This window comes from Aquarana catesbeiana, linkage group LG01 (genome assembly GCF_042186555.1).
Source record: "Aquarana catesbeiana isolate 2022-GZ linkage group LG01, ASM4218655v1, whole genome shotgun sequence".
NCBI classification, from domain to species: Eukaryota; Metazoa; Chordata; class Amphibia; order Anura; family Ranidae; genus Aquarana; species Aquarana catesbeiana.
In genome coordinates, this window is record NC_133324.1 from 228838315 (window position 1) to 228859042 (window position 20728).

Consider the following 20728-nt stretch of genomic DNA (forward strand, 5'->3'; position numbering starts at 1 on the left):
TTCTGATAAATGCAACCAGGAGCCTAGTGTGTTAATATGAGGGGCTAGTGTATATAAATTGTGACTACTGATCTAATACTGAAAGCCAGTGCACCTTATAATGGCAGCTATCCGTCATGTGCATTACTTTGCCTAATAGAGGAAAACAACACTTTGTACCTGTAAACAGATCTCTAATATCTCACTATTTACCAGAAAGCTTATTCCTCTTTTGTTATAACCCTGATCAGTTGGGTTTGTGATTACTGTTTAATGTAGTCAGCCACTTTCACATATTCCCCATAAACAAAACATAAAAAATGACAGGGAGACCACTGTGCAAGACAGAAAAATCTTAAGTTGTGTGGCACCTTTGAGAATTGTCATAAAGCAGATGCTTTCTGCAAGCAATTAACGCCAATGTGCTTTTTCCTGTTTCTTTTTGCATGGATAGATGTGAAAGATATATTTGAACTTTTACGAGGATAGGGAGACTTAAAATTTAGAGCTTAACTGCCTGTCAGGCTTGCAAATTACCCTTATATGAAGATGATAATAAAAGACCTCCATAAGCTTGCCGGTTCCCACCAAGCATGGGTTAACCAACAGCCGAAGAGGCTGATGAATATTGTAACAAATGTATCCAGATATGTGGGCGTAAGGCATGGAAGTGTCCAAGCGTCCAAGCCTTTTCTATTAAAGCCTGAAGTTTGTATTAAGAATGAGTGTGTGTAGGCAGAGAAGTTGTACGCAGGTCACACTTGTGTGTGGGCAACATTCTTATTACTCAACGTTTTGTAGGCGAAAAGTAAAATCTTAACGTCTTATATTTAGTGGCAAATAAAGAATTGTTGTAAAAAATAACTTCTATTCTTGCATGCGTTATCTGATGCTAATTTAGTGTAGGGTTCTGTGAGTTAGAAGTGAAGAAAGGTAGTTATAACAAATATTTAATAGGAAAGCAATAAAAATAAAAATAATACTTCTAATGGCTACCACATAGCTGGGGCAGATGGTTCAACTAGAGAGGTCAGAGAATCCAGCAACTGCAATGCCTACTTATTTACCAGCTATGTTATTACTCTGGGAACTTTGCATAGAAAACAGCTTTAATTTGCTTTGCTATTTTTTGCAGTCTGAGGCTTTGTGTTGATATATTTAGTAGATTTAAACCCTAACGCAATGACTTTTAGTTTTCTAAAGCACTTATGCATCATAAACAGTGGCAGTGCTGCTGATTTCCTATAGGCTGTTTGCAGCAACGTTCTTTCTATATGCACTTGTTGTCTCCGTGGAGTGGGGGGGACAACACAAGAGCACAGTCGGGAGATAGAGACATAGTATTGTCACTCAACAAGAGAAAGTACTTCAATGAGGATCTTTATGTTAACATTACCAGGCTTCATTTTAAAGGGTAACTCCACTTTTGTGGGAAAAAAATATATTCACTATATTACCAAAAGTATTGGGATGCCTGACTTTACATGCACATGAACTAAAGTATTGGGATGCCTGACTTTACATGTACATGAACTTTAAAGGCATCCCTGTCTTAGTCCGTAGGGCTCATTATTGAGTTGGCCCACCCTTTGCAGCTATAACAGCTTCAACTCTTCGGGGAGGGTGTCCACAAGCTCTAGAAGTGTGTCTATGGGAATGTTTGACCATTCTTCTAGAAGTGCAGGCACTGATGTGGACGAGAAGCCCTTGCTCACAGTCTCCGCTCTAATTCATTCCAAAGGTGTTCTATCTGGTTGAGGTCAGGGTTCTGTGCAGGCCAGTAAAGTTCCTCCACCCCAAACTCGCTCATCCATGTCTTTATGAACCTTGCTTTTTACACTGGTGCGCAGTCATGTTGGAACAGGAAGGGGCCATCCCCAAACTGTTTCCACAAAGTTAGGAGCATGAAATTGTCTAAAATGTCTTGGTATGCTGACGCCTTAAGAGTTCCCTTCACTGGAACTAAGGGGCCAAGCCCAACCCCTGAAAAACAACCCCACACCATAATCCCCCTTCCACCAAATGTTTTGGACCAGTGCACAAATCAAGGTCCATAAAGACATGGATGAGCGAGTCTGGGGTGGAGGAACTTGACTGGCCTGCACAGTGTCCTGACTTCAACCCGAGCGAACACCTTTGGGATGAAATAGAGCAGAGACTGCGAGCCAGGCCTTCTCGTCCACATTAGTTCCATACCTCACAAATGTGCTTCTGGAAGAATGGCCAACCATTCCCATAAACACAGCCCTAAACCTTGTGGACAGCCTTCCCACAAGAATTGAAGCTGTTATAGCTGCAAAGGGTGGGTCAACTCAATATTGAACCCTACGGACTAAGACTGGGATGCCATTAGGTAATATAGTGTATACAATTGCGACTCAAGTCATATTGTAATTGAATATTATTAATAATGACCTTTCCTTTTCAATCTGCAGCTCTGTAATTTTCTTTAAAATGCAATGCAATATGGCTACCCGGAGGTGTTATGTGTACATTTCCTGCTTGTGTGATTGGCTCACTAATTTTCCCAGAAGTCTGCCCTAAGATACAAGTCAGATATCAGCTACCCCCCCGCAACAAAAATTTAATTTTTGGTGATATGCTCACAATAAGAAATCACCTCTAAAGGGAGGCAGGCCCAGCAATTTTCCTCATTAGAGCCCTGCAAGTGCAGCAACTGATTTATAACTATGAAACCACTCCCATTAGTTACACTTTCCACATGGACACAGACAAACATATGGGGATGTCTTCAGAATAACAAAAGGTATGCAACAAAGTTTGTTAAAATCCTTGTAATGTACATACAAAAGTGGAGTTACTCTTTAAGTAAAGATAAAGATAAAAATATTGCAAATGCCTTTTAAATTTATATTAACATGTTTAAAGTTATATGGGAATTTGGTGAATGGGTTTCCTAGTTTGTAGCATAGTTATAGGAATCTGATTTGCGACCAATGCATTCCAGCCATTCCACACAAGAAATGATGTTCTCTCTTTCATGAGCAAAAGTAATTATTAATACCCAAAGAGCTTGTATGTATAACCTTGGTATTATTTATTGGTAGAAAAAAAATGATACATGAAGATATAGCCACTTGCTAAAAGAGTGTTGTTTATCAAACCATGTGATTATTCTCATTTTTACAAGCTTTTCAAAAGGTAAATAATGCATGGAAATTCTATTACAACTGAACACAAGAATGTTCTAATTTGAATAAAAATTACCACAAAACATATTATATATAATATATATAACATATTATTCAAACTGCTACCCCACTGTGATATATCAGAAAACCACTTTGTTTTTTTTTTTTGCTTTTCAATTGAGGCAGATTATTTATTAGAAGCATTAGAATTTCTAATTCATATAAGATCCTGCTGAGAGAAGGGTACAGAAATACACATGAAGCAGCATTCACAACAATGATGTTCAGCTCCTGAATAACAGTTACCAAAGCGGTGATACTTTGTCCTCTGAAGCGAAACAAACAATAGCACCAAAGCAATGTATTTGGAGTCCACATATATTCATATTATAATAAAGGTCTAGGATAAACAAGTCAACACTCTTCAGGGGTTATGCAGAACCTACTTCATCAGGCCCTACACTGCTGAATATGATAAAAATAGCAGACTCAGGGGTTTGGTGAGTACAAAAGTCGAATAAACCCCCTTCTAAAATAGTAAAGCTAACTATGTGAGCTAACTAACCAGCTATTGAAGCCTACCTTAGATGAAGAAACAGTTATACTTCTGAACTCACCAACTTCTTCTGCAATCTTTATCTCAATCAATCTGGAACTCTGATAAAAGGAGCCAGTACATCCTCTGAAACAAACTGGCCTCTTTTACCTTGTTTTTCATTATTATATTAATGTTTCTAGATAAATCAATCGGTATGGCACTCATGTTTTCCAACCCCTGGACCTTCCTTGAGGTTGGCGTCGCATTTGAGACATGCCTAGCCACAGCAATTGTGCCCAACAACATAGCTTTTGCCCTGCACTGTGAAACAAACTTAATGGTGGGTCCAGCACCACCTACGCATGTCACCTGAACCTTTTTGACACACTTTGAAAACCATACTGCATGGGTACTGACTGGCATCACAGCAATATTTAGAAGGTGGTAACTGCTAATGACCGCTGTGATGTCAGTAGTCATAGACAAATGGGACCAGGAGGTACAATTTTATTTAAGTTCCAGCACTGGCAGGCTTGATATGATGTATCCAAGAGTAGACATGTGCAATTAGTTTCGGTCAGAATACAATTTCAGCCAAATTTTTGGTTAGTTTGAGATTTGGATGTAGCCGAATCACAGAATAAAATAGTAACGAATAGTAACGAATTGACATCATCCGGTGACTCCGCCCCTTAGCTTTTTAAGAAATGTCAGATGGAGGAGCAGGCAGTCCGCCGGGAGCATTTGACAAGGCCGTAGTTTTTTTTTCTTTTTCTGCGGTGCGGCATGTGGCATGAGTTGGATCTATATCGAGGGGACATTGTTTTTTTATTTGTTTTTTTAATAAAGGACTTTATTCTACTGTTTTTCTTTATTTTTGACACTTTTTTTGGTGAATGAGTAGGGGTGCAATCTACCCCATACTTATTCACATGGGGGGGGGGCGAGATTTGAGGGCCCACTTATTAAAGGAGGCTTCCAGATTCCGATAAGCCCCCTGCCCGCAGATGTCCAGAACCACTGCCCAGGGTTGTCGGGAAGAGGCCCTTGTTCTCATCAACATGGGGACAAGGTGCTTTGGGGCGGTGGGGCAGAGCCCCCTCCCTGCTGCAAAGCACTCACCCCCCCCCATGTTGAGGGGATGTGGCCTGGTAGGATTCAAGGGGGGGAACTTTTGCTCATTTCCCCCCCCTTTCCTTGCTGCTCAGGTAAGGGTCTAGTATGGATCTTGGGGGACCCCACATAGTTTTTCTTTTTTGATTTTCTTTCAAAATCCATACCAGACCCTAAGGGCCTGGTATGGACTGGGGGGGGGACGACCCTACGCCATTTTTTCTTTATTTCTTTTTAAATATTTGGGCCTGCAATTGAAAGCGTGAGTCAATTTAAATGCGATTTGACTCTTTTTTTTTTTTTTTTTTCTTCGGAAATGTCATTTTTGCTGCAACATGTTCTGCACATGTTACAGATGTGCCACTTTACAGGCAGACTAAGGGGACCCCAGGCACTATATTTTCCCGCATTGTTTGCATTAAGTTAAAAAAAGTTTTTGGTCTCCCTCTGCACAGCTGCATCTATTCTCCCCTTTTACTCTATACACAGCATGCGAGCAGCAGCAGGAGCCATTGGCTCTTGCTGGTGTCATCAAATGCAGTGAGGAGGAAGTGGGGGGTGGGCTTAAGTCCTGCTGTGTAAAGCTGGATACATAATATCCAATATTCTGTAGATTTTTTCCTTTAGATTTACCGAAACCATATGAGGTCAAACCTTATTAGTTTCAATTTGTATGCAATCAGGCAGGCCCTTGCACTACATGGTTTTGGTAAATCTGAAGGAAATCTGACAACAAAAGTTGTATAGTGTCTATGGGGTCTTAGTCTGTGGAGCGTGGTTCCATAGACACACAGGTCAGGAGTGCGGGGACTACGTTTCGCCCCATACCCAGCGGCTGGCTATGGTAGTCCCAAGAAGAAGAGGTCAGGGACCCGAGAAGAGGAGGATCGGGGCCGCTCTGAGCACTACCACTGCACAGAGCAGGTAAGAATAATGCCTTGTACACACGATCAGACTTTCCGACAACAAAACCGTGGAATTTTGTCCAAAGGGAGTTGGCTCAAGCTTGTCTTGCATACACACGGTCACACAAATGTTGGCCAACAATTATGGGGCGTACACGCGGTCGGACTTTTCGACCGGACTGGTCTGACGGACGCATTCGGACCAAATCCGGCGAACAATCCGATCGTGTGTGGGCTTCACCGGACCTTCAGCGGACCTTTCCAGTCGCAAATCTGATGGACTTTAGATTTGGAACATGCTTCAAATCTTTACGTCGTAACTCCGCCAGACCCAGAAATCCGCTCGTCTGTATGCTAGTCCGACGAACAAAAACCAACGCTAGGGCAGCTATTGGCTACTGGCTATCAACTTCCTTATTTTAGTCCGGTGTACGTCATCACGTACGAATCCGTCGGACTTTGGTGTGATCGTGTGTAGGCAAGTCTGGTCGTTAGAAAGTGCCAAAAGTCTGTCGGACAGGCTGTCGGACTTTTGTAGCTGAAAAGTCCGACCATGTGTACACGGCATAACGAACGTAGTGACATACTAGACTTACTACGTGGTTTTTCAGCTCTTTAGCTCCACCCTTTGGGCTCCTTCTGCTAATTTCGTGTTAGTAGAAGTTTGGTGAGTGTTGATTCACGTTTTTCTTTTTGCATTTTTCATTTAGCGCTTTTCAGTTAGTTTCTGAACAGCAGTTCGTCAACCAGACATGTTGCAGAATCGGAGGAGATAATGTGTTATTTATTATTGGCCTTGGAGTTATTGCTTTGACATTATTTTTTTTGGTTGAATAATGATTTGATTTGGTATATTTTCTATATTTTTGGATGCATAGAATGCACTTTTTGGTTAAGTTCTATTGGCAGATAGCATGTCTAATTTTATTTGTTTTCTTTTTTTAATTCACAATAAAAAAATTGCGTAGAATAATACTCGGCTATGTGTTTTACTTCAAATGACAGTTTGGGAGTAGGCAGCTACATTAAAAAAAATACAATGTAAAATTGACAAGGGACATCAACATAGTTATATCTTTGATCTTAAAAACTACGGGATAATATGGTAACTTGCCCAAATAAAATAAAAAAAAAAAACATAATAATATTATTCTCGAGATCACTAGAAAAAAAAAAGCCTTTGAAAATTTGTTTGCAATAACTCCATCAGTATGTCAGAGGAATAGCAGAGTCAAAGCCTGTCAGTATCGGCGCATCCCTGTGCGCATGCGCGGTAGAGTTGCACATCAGCACGTACGGGTACACGATCGGCGGGTACGAGCGCGTGACCCGAATGGATTAGCACACGTGGGTGCACGAACACTTGCGCGCACAGCGGGACGTCCCCTTGGCGGGCCTATATAAAAACAGCTATGCCTTGTGCTTGTTGCTGGTTTGTCTTCTCAGCTCCCAGTGTTCCTGTTTACTCTCTGCTTACCTGTACCTGCCTATAGTGACCCGGATCGTTTTGACTACTCTTAAATTCTCTCCAGTGTTTGACCCTCGGCTTGATTAAGGACTCCTCCGCTTATCTCCTCTCCAGTGTTTGACCCTCGGCTTCTCTCATTTGGACTTGCTCCTGCCTGACCTCTGTGCTTGACCCCCTGGCTTACCTTAAGGACTTGCTATAACGATTAGCTGGTGTTTGACCCTCGGCCTGTTTTAAGGACTTGTTCTTGCCTAATCCTGTGTTTAACCCTCAGCTGCCTCAGTGGATCCTTCTCCAGTTCCTGTTTCCAGGTCAAAGTGTTTGAGCCCCTGCCAGGTTTCTCATCGGTCCAGCAACCAGTCCATTCTACACGGGTTCTACGCACCTGAAGATACCTTCGTGGCCTGCACACCTGCTGGCAACCTGTGCCTCTCCGTGCCTGATACCCTCTGTGCCACCTTCAGGGGTATCGTGCACCTAGTTGCTAGGGAAGCCGCTCTCAGCATTCCGGCCTTGGTGAGTACCTGACAGTACAAACCAGCCATGTCAGAGACCGACAGAGCCGGCTCTCCCCTCGAGGCCCTCTGCCAGCAGGTTACAGCCCTTACACAGGCTGTCCAGAGACTGCAAGATGGTTACTTCCAAATTGAGGGTCGCCTTCAACACCTGACAACTTCCTTGGCTCCCCCGGAAGCATCTTCAACCTCACCCTGTTGGGCTTCGTCCTCCCAAAGCCAAGTCAACCCAGTAATGATGACCATCCCTGAACCTAGGGTTCCCACCCCAGAACGGTTTTCCGGAGTTCGAAAGAAATTCAGAGCTTTTAAGAATGCCTGTCAGCTTTACTTGGCCCTTCGACCCAGGACTTTCTATTCCGAAGCTATAAAAGTGGGGTTTGTCATTTGGGCCCATAACCTCTTGGAGCAGAAGAGCTCCCTTTTGGATACTGTAGAAACTTTTTTCAATGCCATGGCCCAGCTATATGACAACCCACAACGCACAGCCACAGCCGAGTCCATCTTACACACCCTGACCCAGGGGAAAAGACCAGTGGAGGACTACACCGTTGAATTCCGGAAATGGTCTGGGGACACCGACTGGAATGAGGCCGCTCTTAAATACCAGTACCGCCAGGGTCAGAAAACCTAAAGGATGAATTAGCTCGGATGGATACTCCTACTTCTCTGGAAGAGTTGATACAACTAGCTGTTAAGCTTGACAGACGCTTGCGTGAACGTCGCTCTGAACACTTCCAGTCCTCACGACCTACCTGGATGCTACCTCGTGTTCCTCCTGTTCCTGCACCCTCTGCAATACCTTCCTCTTCCTCAGACAGTGAACCCACGCCGTTGGGATTGGTACGCTCTCCGCTCACCCCTGATGAAAGATTACGCTGGCGCCAAGTCAACCTTTGCCTTTATTATGGGGAGGCCAGTCATTTCCTATGCAACTGCCCTGTGAGACCCAGTAAGTGCCACCCACAGTATACTATGAACTTTCAAGTTACCGGCTCTACCCAATCTCACTTTGTCCTTCCGGTCTCATTACAGGTGGCGGAAGAGGAGGCTCGGCTGCTGGCCATCATTGACTCCGGAGCATGCAGTTGTTTCCTGGACGCATCTCTGGCTCACACCCTGCATATTCCCCTCCAAGACAAAAAACAACCTCTACGGACACATCTAGCTGATGGATCCCTACCATGTTCAGGACTTATTACTCAAGAAACCAAACCTATTCTCACTTCCACAGACTCTGGCCATCAAGAATTTCTTTGCTTTGACATTATCAGCTCACCCATGTTCTCTCTCATCCTGGGATTTCCCTGGTTACAAGCTCATGACCCTCAATTCAGTTGGTCTAAGAAAGAAATTCTCTTCTCATCTATAAACTGTTCTCAACACTGCTTCGTGCCTACCACCAGCACAACGGCTTCCTGCTTGGCCATACAGCCAATACCGGACGATCTTCAGCATGTCCCTGCAGTATACCATGAATTTCTGGACATTTTCGACAAAAAGAAGGCCGACAGTTTACCACCTCATCGCTCCTATGATTGCCCCATTGATCTTCTACCTGGGTCCGAGATCCCATTTAGTCGCATATTCCCACTGTCTGAGACTGAGTTGGAAGCTCTCCGCTCCTATATTGATGAAAACCTGGAAAAGAAATTCAACTGTCCTTCCTCTTCTCCAGTTGGGGCGGGTATCTTCTTTGTTGAAAAAAAGGATGGATCTTTGAGGCCTTGTGTGGACTATAGAGAACCTCAATAAGATCACTATTAAGAACCAATACCCGCTCCCTCTCATCTCTGAACTGTTCCAGCGCTTCAGAACTGCCCAAGTGTTTACCAAACTAGACCTACGGGGAGCATACAATCTTGTTTGGATATGTGCCGGGGATGAGTGGAAAAAGGCCTTCAGATCCAGGTTTGGGCACTTTGAATACCTAGTGATGCCTTTTGAACTCTGTAATGCCCCGGCCACGTTCCAACACCTAGTCAACGACATCTTCCGTGAGTACCTAGATAACTTTGTGATTGTATATATTGATGATATTTTTATTTTTTCCACCACAATAGAAGTACACCGCACCCATGTAAAGAAGGTACTCTCAGTTCTCAGGAAACATGGCCTATTCCTAAGGGGGAGAAATGCGAGTTTGAAAAAACCACCATCCAGTTCCTTGGGTTCATCATCTCCACGGAAGGGGTCGCAATGGACCCACAAAAGGTTAAAGCCATCCAGGAGTGGCCAGCTGCTTCAGACAAGAAGGGAATCCAGCGGTTCGTTGGCTTTGCCAATTTTTACCGCAGGTTCATTAGAGGATTCTCTTCGATCATCTCCCCCATTACTCGACTCACCCGCCAGCAAGTCAAGTTTCAATGGCCCCAGGAAGCCCAGGAAGCTTTTGATAAGTTGAAAGGTCTTTTTACATCAGCTCCCATACTACAACACCCTGATCCAGCCTTATCATATGTACTGGAAGTAGATGCCTCCGAATCAGCGACAGGTGCAATCTTGTCCCAGCGGAGCGGCCCGAAGGCCCTTCTTCATCCAGTTGCCTTTGCCTCTCATAAGTTAAGCCCACCTGAAAGGAACTATGACGTTGATGACCGGGAGCTGCTGGCCATAAAATTCGCTCTGGAGGAGTGGAGGTACTTGCTGGAGGGTGTGTCCCAACCCATAATGATTTTTACTGACCATAGGAACCTGGAGTATCTCCGAACGGCCAAGCGACTCCGAGCTCGACAAGCCCGATGGGCATTATTCTTCTCCAGGTTCTATTTCCACATCTCCTACCGACCTGGTTCAAAGAACGGAAAAGCGGATGCACTCTCCTGAATGTTTCCAGAAGTCAATGAGGCAACTGAGCCTGGGATCATCTTATCTTCACATAACTTCCTTCTTATCCAACCTGATCTCGAAACTGCCATTAAAGAAGCATCCAGCCAATGCACAGAACCCGAAGTACCCTCCTTAAGGAAGAGGGATGGCCTACTGTGGACCCAAAATAAATTATTTGTTCCCCCTCTAGTAAGACTTCAAGTATTACAGACCTTCCATGACCATAAGTTGGCAGGGCACTTTGGAATCCGGAAAACCTCCGAATTGGTTCATCGATCCTTCTGGTAGCCGGGTTGGAGTCAGGACTGTAAAAACTATGTGCAATCCTGTACTACGTGTCAACGTAACAAAGGGTCGAACACTAAGGCTTGGGGGCTCCTGAGACCTTTGCCTGTCCCTGAATGTCCATGGAAAAAGGTTTCTATGGACTTCATTGTGGACCTACCTCCCTCTGAAAAATTCACTACCATCTTAGTGGTGGTTGACTGCTTCTGAAAGATGGCGCACTTTCTGCCCATGATGGGCACCCCTTCTGCCCTAGCTACAGCAAATATTTTTATCAAAGAAATCGTGAGACTTCATGGTGTTCCCCACAACATCGTATCAGACAGAGGAATCCAATTCACCTCAAAATTCTGGAAGGATCTCTGCAAATCCCTTGAAATTAAGACCTCCCTCTCCTCAGCATACCACCCGCAAAGCAACGGTCAAACAGAAAGGACAAATCAAACCCTGGAACAATATCTCCGTTGCTTTTGCTCGTGTTCTCAAGATAACTGGTCCACTCTCCTTCCTTGTGCAGAATTTTCTTACAATTCCACTCATTCCGCCATTAACCAAACACCTTTTTGGGCTAATTACGGTTTTCATCCCTCCTTTTTGCCAGATTCCATTCCTGAAGTGTCAACTCCTGCAATACAAGATCGGGTAAACTTTATCCAAACCAATTTTTTGCAGATCCAGGAAACCATGAAGAAGGCTCAAAATAGCTACGAGAAATACTATAACAGAGGAAGAAGGCCTAACCCAAGTTTCAAGATTGGAGACAAAGTAAGGCTATCTGCTATTAATCTCAGATTGCCCTGTCCATCCCGCAAACTAGGTCCAAGGTTCATTGGCCCTTTTGAAATTAGGAAGGTGGTGAACCCTGTGGCTTTCGAATTAGCCCTTCCTGGAACTTATAAAATACATCCGGTGTTCCATGCATCTTTACTGAAGCCAGTGGCCCCCAGCCCTTTTTCTGGAAGAACGCAACCACCACCTCCACCAATTGAAATTGAAGGTGAAATGGAGCACGAAGTGGAGTCTATAACGGACTGTAGGAAAAGGGGGGGACAGATCCAGTATCTTGTTAAATGGAAAGGATACCCCCCAGAAGATAACTCCTGGGAACCTTCCTCCTCATTTGATACAAAATTTCCACAGGAGACAACAAGGAATCTTGCCCAGGTTGGGCATCCGGAGGCTGCCCCTTGGGGGGGGCACTGTCAGAGGAATAGCAGAGTCAGAGCCTGTCAGTATCGGCGCATCCCTGTGCGCCTGCGCGGTAGAGTTGCACATCAGCACGTACATGTACACGATCGGCGGGTACGAGCGCTTGACCCAAACAGATTAGCACACATGGGTGCACAAACACATGCGCGCACAGCGGGACGTCCCCTTGGCGGGCCTATATAAAGGCAGCTATGCCTTGTGCTTGTTGCTGGTTTGTCTTCTCAGCTCCCAGTGTTCCTGTTTACTCTCTGCATACCTGTACCTGCCTATAGTGACCCGGATCGTTTTGACTACTCTTGAATTCTCTCCAGTGTTTGACCCTTGGCTTGATTAAGGACTCCTCAGCTTATCTCCTCTCCAGTGTTTGACCCTTGGCTTCTCTTATTTGGACTTGCTCCTGCCTGGCCTCCGTGCTTGACCCCCTGGCTTACCTTAAGGACTTGCTATAACGATTAGCTGGTGTTTGACCCTCGGCCTGTTTTAAGGACTTGTTCTTGCCTAATCCTGTGTTTAACCCTCAGCTGCCTCAGTGGATCCTTCTCCAGTTCCTGTTTCCAGGTCAAGGTGTTTGAGCCCCTGCCAGGCTTCTCACCGGTCCAGCAACCAGTCCATTCTACACGGGTTCTACGCACCTGAAGATACCTTTGTGGCCTGCACACCTGCTGGGAACCCATGCCTCCAAGTGCCTGATACCCTCTGTGCCACCTTCAGGGGTATCGTGCACCTAGTTGCTAGGGAAGCCGCTCTCAGCAGTCCGGCCTTGGTGAGTACCTGACACAGTATCACCAGCAAAGCAGCTTCATTATTATCCCATTAAAGAAGAAGAGAATTGTGCGCTGCATTTGGAGATTTCATCATTTGCCACGTCACGAATGTTAATTCTCCATTACAAACGCTAGTTTACAAGACAGACCACTTCTGCTTCCGAGCATGCATGTTTGTACTTTGGACTTTTGTACACATGATCGGAAAGTCCGACAACACACATTTGTTGGCGAAAAATTTGAGAACATGCTAGCCAACATTTGTTGGTCGAAAGTCCGACAATTGTCCGATGTCGCATACACACGGTCAGACTTACCGCTCACAACCTCACATCCAACATTTCCCGTCGGAAAGTACGATCGTGTGTACGGGGCTTAACATATTTTTTTTTTTTTTTAATTAGTAAAACTTTAAGTGAAACAATAAAAATAAAACATTCCTTTAAATATAGTGCATGGGGGGTCCCCTTAGTCTGTCTGTAAAGTGGCACATCTGTAGCATGTATAGATCATGCGACAGCTAAAATGACATTTCTAAAGAAAAAAAGAAAACAAGTCAAATCACATTTAAATTGACTTATGGTTGCAGGTGCTGGCCCGGCTATTTAAAAAAAAAATAGAAATAAAAATGGAATGGAGTGGGCCCCACCACCCTAGTCCATATCAGGCTCTTTGGGTCTGGTATGGATTTTAAGGGGAACTCCATGCCAAAATGAAAGAAAAATGGCGTGGGGCCCCCTAAAATCCATTCCAGACCTTTATCTGAGCACGCAGCCTGGCAGACCAGGAAAGGGGGGCGTTCACTCCCCCCTGAACCATACCAGGCCACATGCCGCTTCCTGACAATCCTGGTTGTGGGGGTCTGCGGGCAGGGGGCTTATCGAAATCTGGAAGCCCCCTTTAACAAGGGGGCCCCGAGATCCCGGCCCTTCCCCATGTGAATGAGTATGGAGTACATTGTACCCCTACTCATTCACCAATAAAATTGTCAAAAAGAAAGAAAAACTGTAGATGGTTTTTGACAAGTCCTTTATTAAAAAAATAAATAAAAAAACAATGTCCCCAATGTTGATTTATCTCTCGGCGCCCGTGGCAATGCTGAACCCCAAAAAAAGAAAACAAAACACCCTCTGGCCCCATCAAATGCTCCCTGCGGACTGCCTGCTCCCCCGTCTGACATTTCTTAAATAGCTAAGGGGTCACCCGATGATGTCAGCAGGTGACCCCAACCCCTTGTGATGTCTTCGACTCAGCATGCCCTGGTCTGTGACCTCACAAGGGGGTGGGGTCAGAAGTGTCAGACGGAGGAGCAGGCAGTCCGGGGGGGAGCATTCAACGAGGCTGGAGAGTTCTTATTCCTTTTTTCAGGTTCGGTGGTGTGGCAGGAGGCGTGAGATCAATCTTCATGGGGGGGACATTGTTTTTTATTTTTTAAGGGAATTGTCAAAAACTCGTGTACTGTCTTTATTCACTTTTTACACATTTTCGGTGAATGGGTAGGGGTACATGGGGGGCGGGATCTGATAAGCTCCCTGCTCGCAGACTCCCCCAACCACAGCCCAGGGCTGTGGAGAAGAGACCCTTATCCCCATCAACATGAGAACAAGGTGGTTTGGGGTGGGGTGGGAGGGCCCCCCACCCTAAAGCACCCCCCATGTTGAGGGCATGTATCCTGGTATGGCTCAGGAGGGGGGATCGCTCGCTCTTCCACCCTCCCTTCCCTCCCTGCCTGCCAGGCTGTGTGCTCGGATAAGGGTCTGGTATGGATTTTGGGGGGACCCCACATCATTTTTTTTTTTTAATATTTTGGCGTTTCCCTTAGAATCAATACCATGTATGGTATGACTTGGGGGTGGGGGGGGCACGCTGTTTTTTAAAAAAAAATTCTACTGCCAGCATTGTTTTGTTTACATTTCAGCTGTCAGTGGGGAAGCCATCGGTTGTCATCGGTTGTTAAGGACGTGGTGGCCGGCATCCCGGCCCACTGCTTAACAACCAGCTATTCTTCACACAGAATTTGAATTGGTCAATCTTTTTTCCACCGATCCGAATTCTAATGCCGCGTACACATGAGCGGACTTTCCGGCATACTTGGTAACGGGGTCCGCCGGACAATCCGACCTTGTGTAGGCTGCGGCGGACTTTTCCGGCGGACTGTTTCCCAAAAGTCCTCCGGACCTAGATTTGAAACATGTTTTAAATCTTTCCGTCGGACTCAGTTTCTGACGGAAAGTCCGCTCGTCTGTGTGCTGGTCCGACGGAAAGCCCGCTCGTCTGTATGCTGGTCCAACGGGTATTGCATTTTGTGCTCACTGCAATAGGAAAAACAAATTTTCCTATTGCGGCGAGCGCGGGGCATACCAGGCCCTTAGGTCTGGTATGGATTTTAAAGGGAACCCCTACACTGAAAAAACGGCGAGGGGTCCCCCCTAGGATCCATACCAGACCCCGATCCGAGCACACAGCCCGGCCGGTCAGGAAAGGGGGTGGGGACGAGCGAGTGCCCCCCCCTCCTGAACCGTACCAGGCCGCCTGCCCTCAACATGGGGGGTGGGTGCTTTGGGGGAGGGGGGGCCCTGCGGGCCCCCCCTCCCCCAAAGCACCTTGTCCCCATGTTGATGAGGACAAGGGCCTCTTCCTGACAACCCTGGCCGTTGGTTGTTGGGGTCTGCGGGCGGGGGGCTTATCGGAATCCGGGAGCCCCCTATAATAAGAGGGCCCCCCACCCTATGTGAATGAGTATGGGGTACATGGTACCCCTACCCATTTACCTAGGGAAAAAGTGTCAATAATAAAACACACTACACAGGTTTTTGAAATAATTTATTAGACAGCTCTGGGAGGTCTTGCTCCGGGGGGTCTTGCTCCGGGGGTCTTCTTCCAGGGGTCTTCTTCCGGGGGGTCTTCTTCTGGGGGTCTTCTTCCGGGGGGGTCTTCTTCTGGCTTCGGGGGTCCCTCCGGTTCCTCTTCTCCCGGTGTTCCAGTTCTTCTGCCGGCTCCTCTGCTGTCTTAATGCCGCTCTTTTGCCAGCGGAGGTCTGGACTTCTGGCTTCTGGGCTTCTTCTCTTCTCCTCTTCTTCCGATGTTGACACGACTCTCTCTCTGGCTGGAATGCTCTCTGAGAGCTCCGTTGTGACTTATATAGGCGGACCTGGCGGACAAAGTCTGTCGGAAAGTCTGCCGGACCAAGTATGCCAGAAAGTCCTATTGTGTGTACGCGGCATAACTGTTCTGAATTCATTAGAAAACTTATAAAGGAAAACGAAATGAAATTTAATGAAAATGATACAAAAATAAACAAACTCCAAAACGACACTAAATGAATTCCGAAATGAAATGAAATTAATTTTTCTGTTCTGCACTTGTCTATCCAAGAGGTGCCAGGATGCAAACAACAACAGTTATGGTTTGAGTTGAGTCCGGTTGGTAAAAATGGGACCTGGTGCTAATTAATTAAAAAAAAATCACAAGTGTGGACTTTTTTTTCCAGAAAAGGTGGCAACCTTAAGCGTCTGAGTCATGTAACCTCTTTCTCATCCTTGCAGTTGAGAAAAGTGAGAATATGACTTGGATGTGTAAATCCGGAATGACTGGATAAATATACAAATCTTTTGGCAGATAGAACAGCTTCCATATATGGATTATAGCTGCATATTTAGCCATTTGCCCACAGTTGAGCTTTTAAAATATGCTGAGAGAAGTTGAGCACCTGCTAGGCAAAGTTTGATTCTGGGCCTGTTTCCTACTTCAGCTCCACCAGGTTTCCGGCTTAGCTGAGGCTTATTACAAATGCCAAACAGAGAAAGAGACTCCGAATCACCCACAGCAATATGTGTAATTTACTGTAAGTGTAACTAGCACAGTACTCAGGCTCCAGCATTATTTATCCTCTGAGGATCATTCATGTACAACGTTATTGAAAAAGGTTCATCGCCAAGTATCTGGTATTTAATGTAGGAATATGTTGCTGATATGTCCCTCTAGAGTGGTTAATTATGCAGTAGTTAATTATTCACCAGCGTACTGTCGTGGGATATGTCCTTAGGGATACTGAACTGCATTGCTTTGTTGCCTAAGGCTTGCGGAGGATTGCAGCCTCAATGTAAGCATATTACTGCCTCTTTTCTTCTGTTATAAAGGCATTTTTCTTTCAGCCGGTAGTCTTTGAATTATGCTTAAATGCATTTATCTTATAGTTATTTTATGTTAATTTCTGTATAAAATGTATTTATATTTATTTGTGCACAAGTTTAATGTTATATTCATATCTCCTGGATTATTATTCTACACATAGTTAAAGTCTGTTTTTTATTTATTCATCTTTTTGGTTAAGATGAACCTATAAACAACAAATTCTTTTGAAACTTACTACTGCAACATTAATAACAAGCAGTTATATGTTAACAGACAGATTAGCAATATTAACATGCATAATAAATATGATAATTAAATACAGATCTTTCAAAAATGCATGTGGATCCCGTATGTCTACTGAAGCACATTTAGCATGCAAAAGAAATGTTAAGTTCTGTATATACTGTATATGTACTTAGTTTTGTATGCTTTGCTTATGTTTTGCACACTGCACTCATATTCTGCACATGGCACTAGTACCCATTTCTCCCATACCTGAGACCCTGATAAAACACAAGCCTCACCTATATATTATTTCATATACACCCCTTATTACTGTAAAAGTAGAATTGTTATATTAATGTCATGTCTACATTAGTATGTTTGTAGAAAAATCTCAAATGCGCCGAATAAACAAAACAGGACAGAAACAGAACATTTGGAAAGATGCTAATGTGTCTGTTCTTTAAGGCAGTGGCTATTTTTTTATTGTTTTTGACAGGTAATATGTTTTTTTATTAAAGTGGTTGTAAAGTCAGTTTTTATCAAAAGAAAAAAGAGGGCACACTTACCTACTTTGTGAAACGTATTCACAGAACAGTCTTTTACCTCATCTGCTAACTGGTGCTGTCCACTTCTTCTCTCCTGCGTGTACCCCCTTAGCAAGTTGTTTGCTATGGGGGCACACGTCGGCCGCATTCCCGAGACGCACATAGACACACACCCCATAGACACACACAGCTCTGCTTCACCATGCCCCCTGCTCCCTCCTCGCAGGATTTTGACAGCAGCAGGAACCAATGGCTCTCCCTACTCTCAGTGTAGCCTGTGAGAGCAGGAAGATTGTAGAGAAGAGCTGCAGCCAGACACAGCACTGGGTCAATAGAGAACTCAGGTGTGTGTTTAGGGAGAAGGTGGGGCAGCTACAAGATGTTTTTTTTTACCGTAAGTCAAAAAATGCATTAAATTATACAAATATTTTTAGAACCACTATAGATTTGTTCAGTAGAAACAAAACAATTGCAGCACACAATGTACATTATTAGCATTGACAAAAGGTTCAAAAGTACTTTCCAAAGTAGGCATAACTCAAAAGTGGGAGTAAAGAGGTGGTAAAAGTTACAAGTTAGACAAGCTAGAAAAATAGAGGTGCGGCAACATCTATTCATTACTGAGTCATCCCTATAGCATTAATTTGCAGCAAGTATACAAGTAATAAGAATTTATTTCCAAGAAAGTTTACAGGACAAACCTCCTTCTTACCATGTACAAGTCTCGCAATATCAACCTGGAGTAGGGGAGGGACAAGGAAGGAAGGAAGGAAGGAAGGAAGGAAGGAAGGAAGGAAGGAAGGAAGGAAGGAAGGAAGGAAGGAGAATAAGGCAGTTGGAAGGAACAACAAATGGGGAAAAAAAGGTGGGGGGAGGAGAGAGGATAAAAATGTAGAACTTACCAGAGGTAGATCCACCAGAGGGGAGGAAGTATTACATTCCTGGTACATAGATGTAAAAGACCATCAGTGGCCCCATGCGGCAATCCAAGCATTCCAAATTTTGTGGAATTCTTTCCAGCAGTTTCTACTATTATACAGTATGTCAGTTTGTACAAAGGGTTAAAATAAATGTTGATAGTAGCATGTCAAGAGGACAGGGTGGAAGAGTTGGGAGATTTCTAGTGAAGAAGAATCTCCCTTTGAGCATTAAAAATGGCATAGAAAACAGACAGCTAAACATATCGACTCAACTGCACACCATTAAGAATGCCTAATAGCATCATCTTTGGATCGACAGTAGTTCTTTTTCCTTTGAAAACACTGATAAATATTAGTTGCCTATGTATAAAATGACCAGGACAAGCCCTTGCCATACAGTGGGATTAATATCAACAATTTTTTTTTCGTTTCAGGTAATTGACCCTGGGCAGATATCTCTGGAAGACCTGTTAGATATGACTGATGAGCAGGTTTGCGAAACACTGGGAAAGTTTGGTGCTAGCAGCGAAGAGTGTGATCGGTTAAATGCCTCCCTTTCTTGTTTACGCAGCGTTCACAAATCAGGTATAAAACCCTAAACTAAACATTGTGTGTTCTGTTTATTCTGTCGGCAACTAATTACTACAAACCAAAAAAGTCTGATTAAGGTATAGCAGAAAATTTACCACATTGCATGCCTGTAATTTCTTGTATTTAAACATATGAGCCCTGAACCAGAGTGACAGGGGCTCTTGACTGTTGGGAACATGGCAAATGTTGAAATGTGCGCACTTTCTGTATTTAAGGCAGTTGAAATGACTGCTAGCTCAGAATAACAGCCTTTCTCTCACCTTTTTTTTTAACACAGAGTAACCCTTGAAATAGCTTTCCGGTCTCAGGGATCCCCTGCTAATAATTGCTATATCTACTGCTCACTGTACATTGGCATGATGGTCACTGGGAAGAATGCTTCATATACTTGTAATCAATGAGAGATTCCCCCCTTACAGATACCTAAAAATAACATTGTTGTCATTGTGATCATTGAGAGGCAGACATTTTTCATTGCTCAAGGAACCCCTAGCAACCCCTGGAGAACCGTTTTACAGAACCCGGGTTGATAAAGGCTAAAGTGAGGTAGCTAATTATGGGTGCACAAAGAGGACATAGTCATGGAAGGTACAGCAGCTACTAGTTGCCACTGTTGAACATTCAAAGTAAAAAATAGTAAATATACTATGTTAAGTGAGCTGTGGCAGGTTGAGCCCATGCCATTGTTTAAAATGGCGGTCTGGTTCAGGTTTTCTGGGAAGCAAGCACACTAATGATGCAGGTGTGTGCTGGGCTTATGTTAGAGACAGAGTTAGAGGTTCAGTGGCCCCACCCTCACGAGTGGGTCAGTGTGTGAAGGGAACTGTGAGGTGCACATTGCACTGTACTGTCCAGGTCAGGACAGACAAAGGCCCGAGCCTGCGAGGATGTAGCAGCTGGGAGCTGCAGGAGAAACAGTCAAGCTGACAAAGGTACAGTGTTTTGTGCACGAGCACTGGGACTGTGTGTTTGATGGTGAGGCCTGACCAGTGAAGCTGCAAAAAGAGAACCATGAGGCTGAATTCTATGTTTTGAACCATGAGGCTTAATTCTATGTTTTATTGCACTGATTGTGAGAACCCCCTGCATGGAAAACTATTTTAGTGTGAACTTTTTGCTTTGTTTTAAATAAAAGTGAGCAGAAAAGGCCCTGAAACGTACCTCTGACGTGGAGTAAACTCACTCTTTGGCGCTACCAATGAGCTACAAATTCCCCAACTTGTCACAGAGCATTCACTTTCTTAAGTGAACAGCCTCTACTCTTTTAGTAAAAATCACTAGTCATGTGTATTGGTAATTTTTTCCTTCTTGACAGTACTGCTTTTTTCCTTGGCTGCTCAACTTCTACATTTTTAATCTACCATGGATCATTACTTGGATAACCTCCCAGAGGTACCAAGCAAGTAGAAATGCATGTTGCTGTTCACTTTCTTCACATAAAAGTACCCTTTTACACAGGTCTGTGTTTACCATAAGGCACTCTTGAGCCAGTGCCATGGGCAGCAAGGTTCAAAAGGGCAACAACTAGCCTCAGCATTTAAAAATTGTAATAATTG

At 44.3% G+C, this 20728-nt stretch overlaps 1 protein-coding gene across 2 annotated transcripts in view; it reads left to right on the top strand.

Annotated features, from left to right (window-relative positions):
* KSR2 (kinase suppressor of ras 2) overlaps nucleotides 1–20728 on the top strand; it is a 707775-nt gene that overhangs the window by 163969 nt on the left and 523078 nt on the right. For both annotated transcript variants that reach the window (XM_073625662.1, XM_073625672.1), the window contains exon 3: nucleotides 19016–19166. In XM_073625662.1, coding sequence (XP_073481763.1) covers nucleotides 19016–19166 — 151 coding nt within the window. The remainder of the gene's footprint in view (nucleotides 1–19015; nucleotides 19167–20728) is intronic.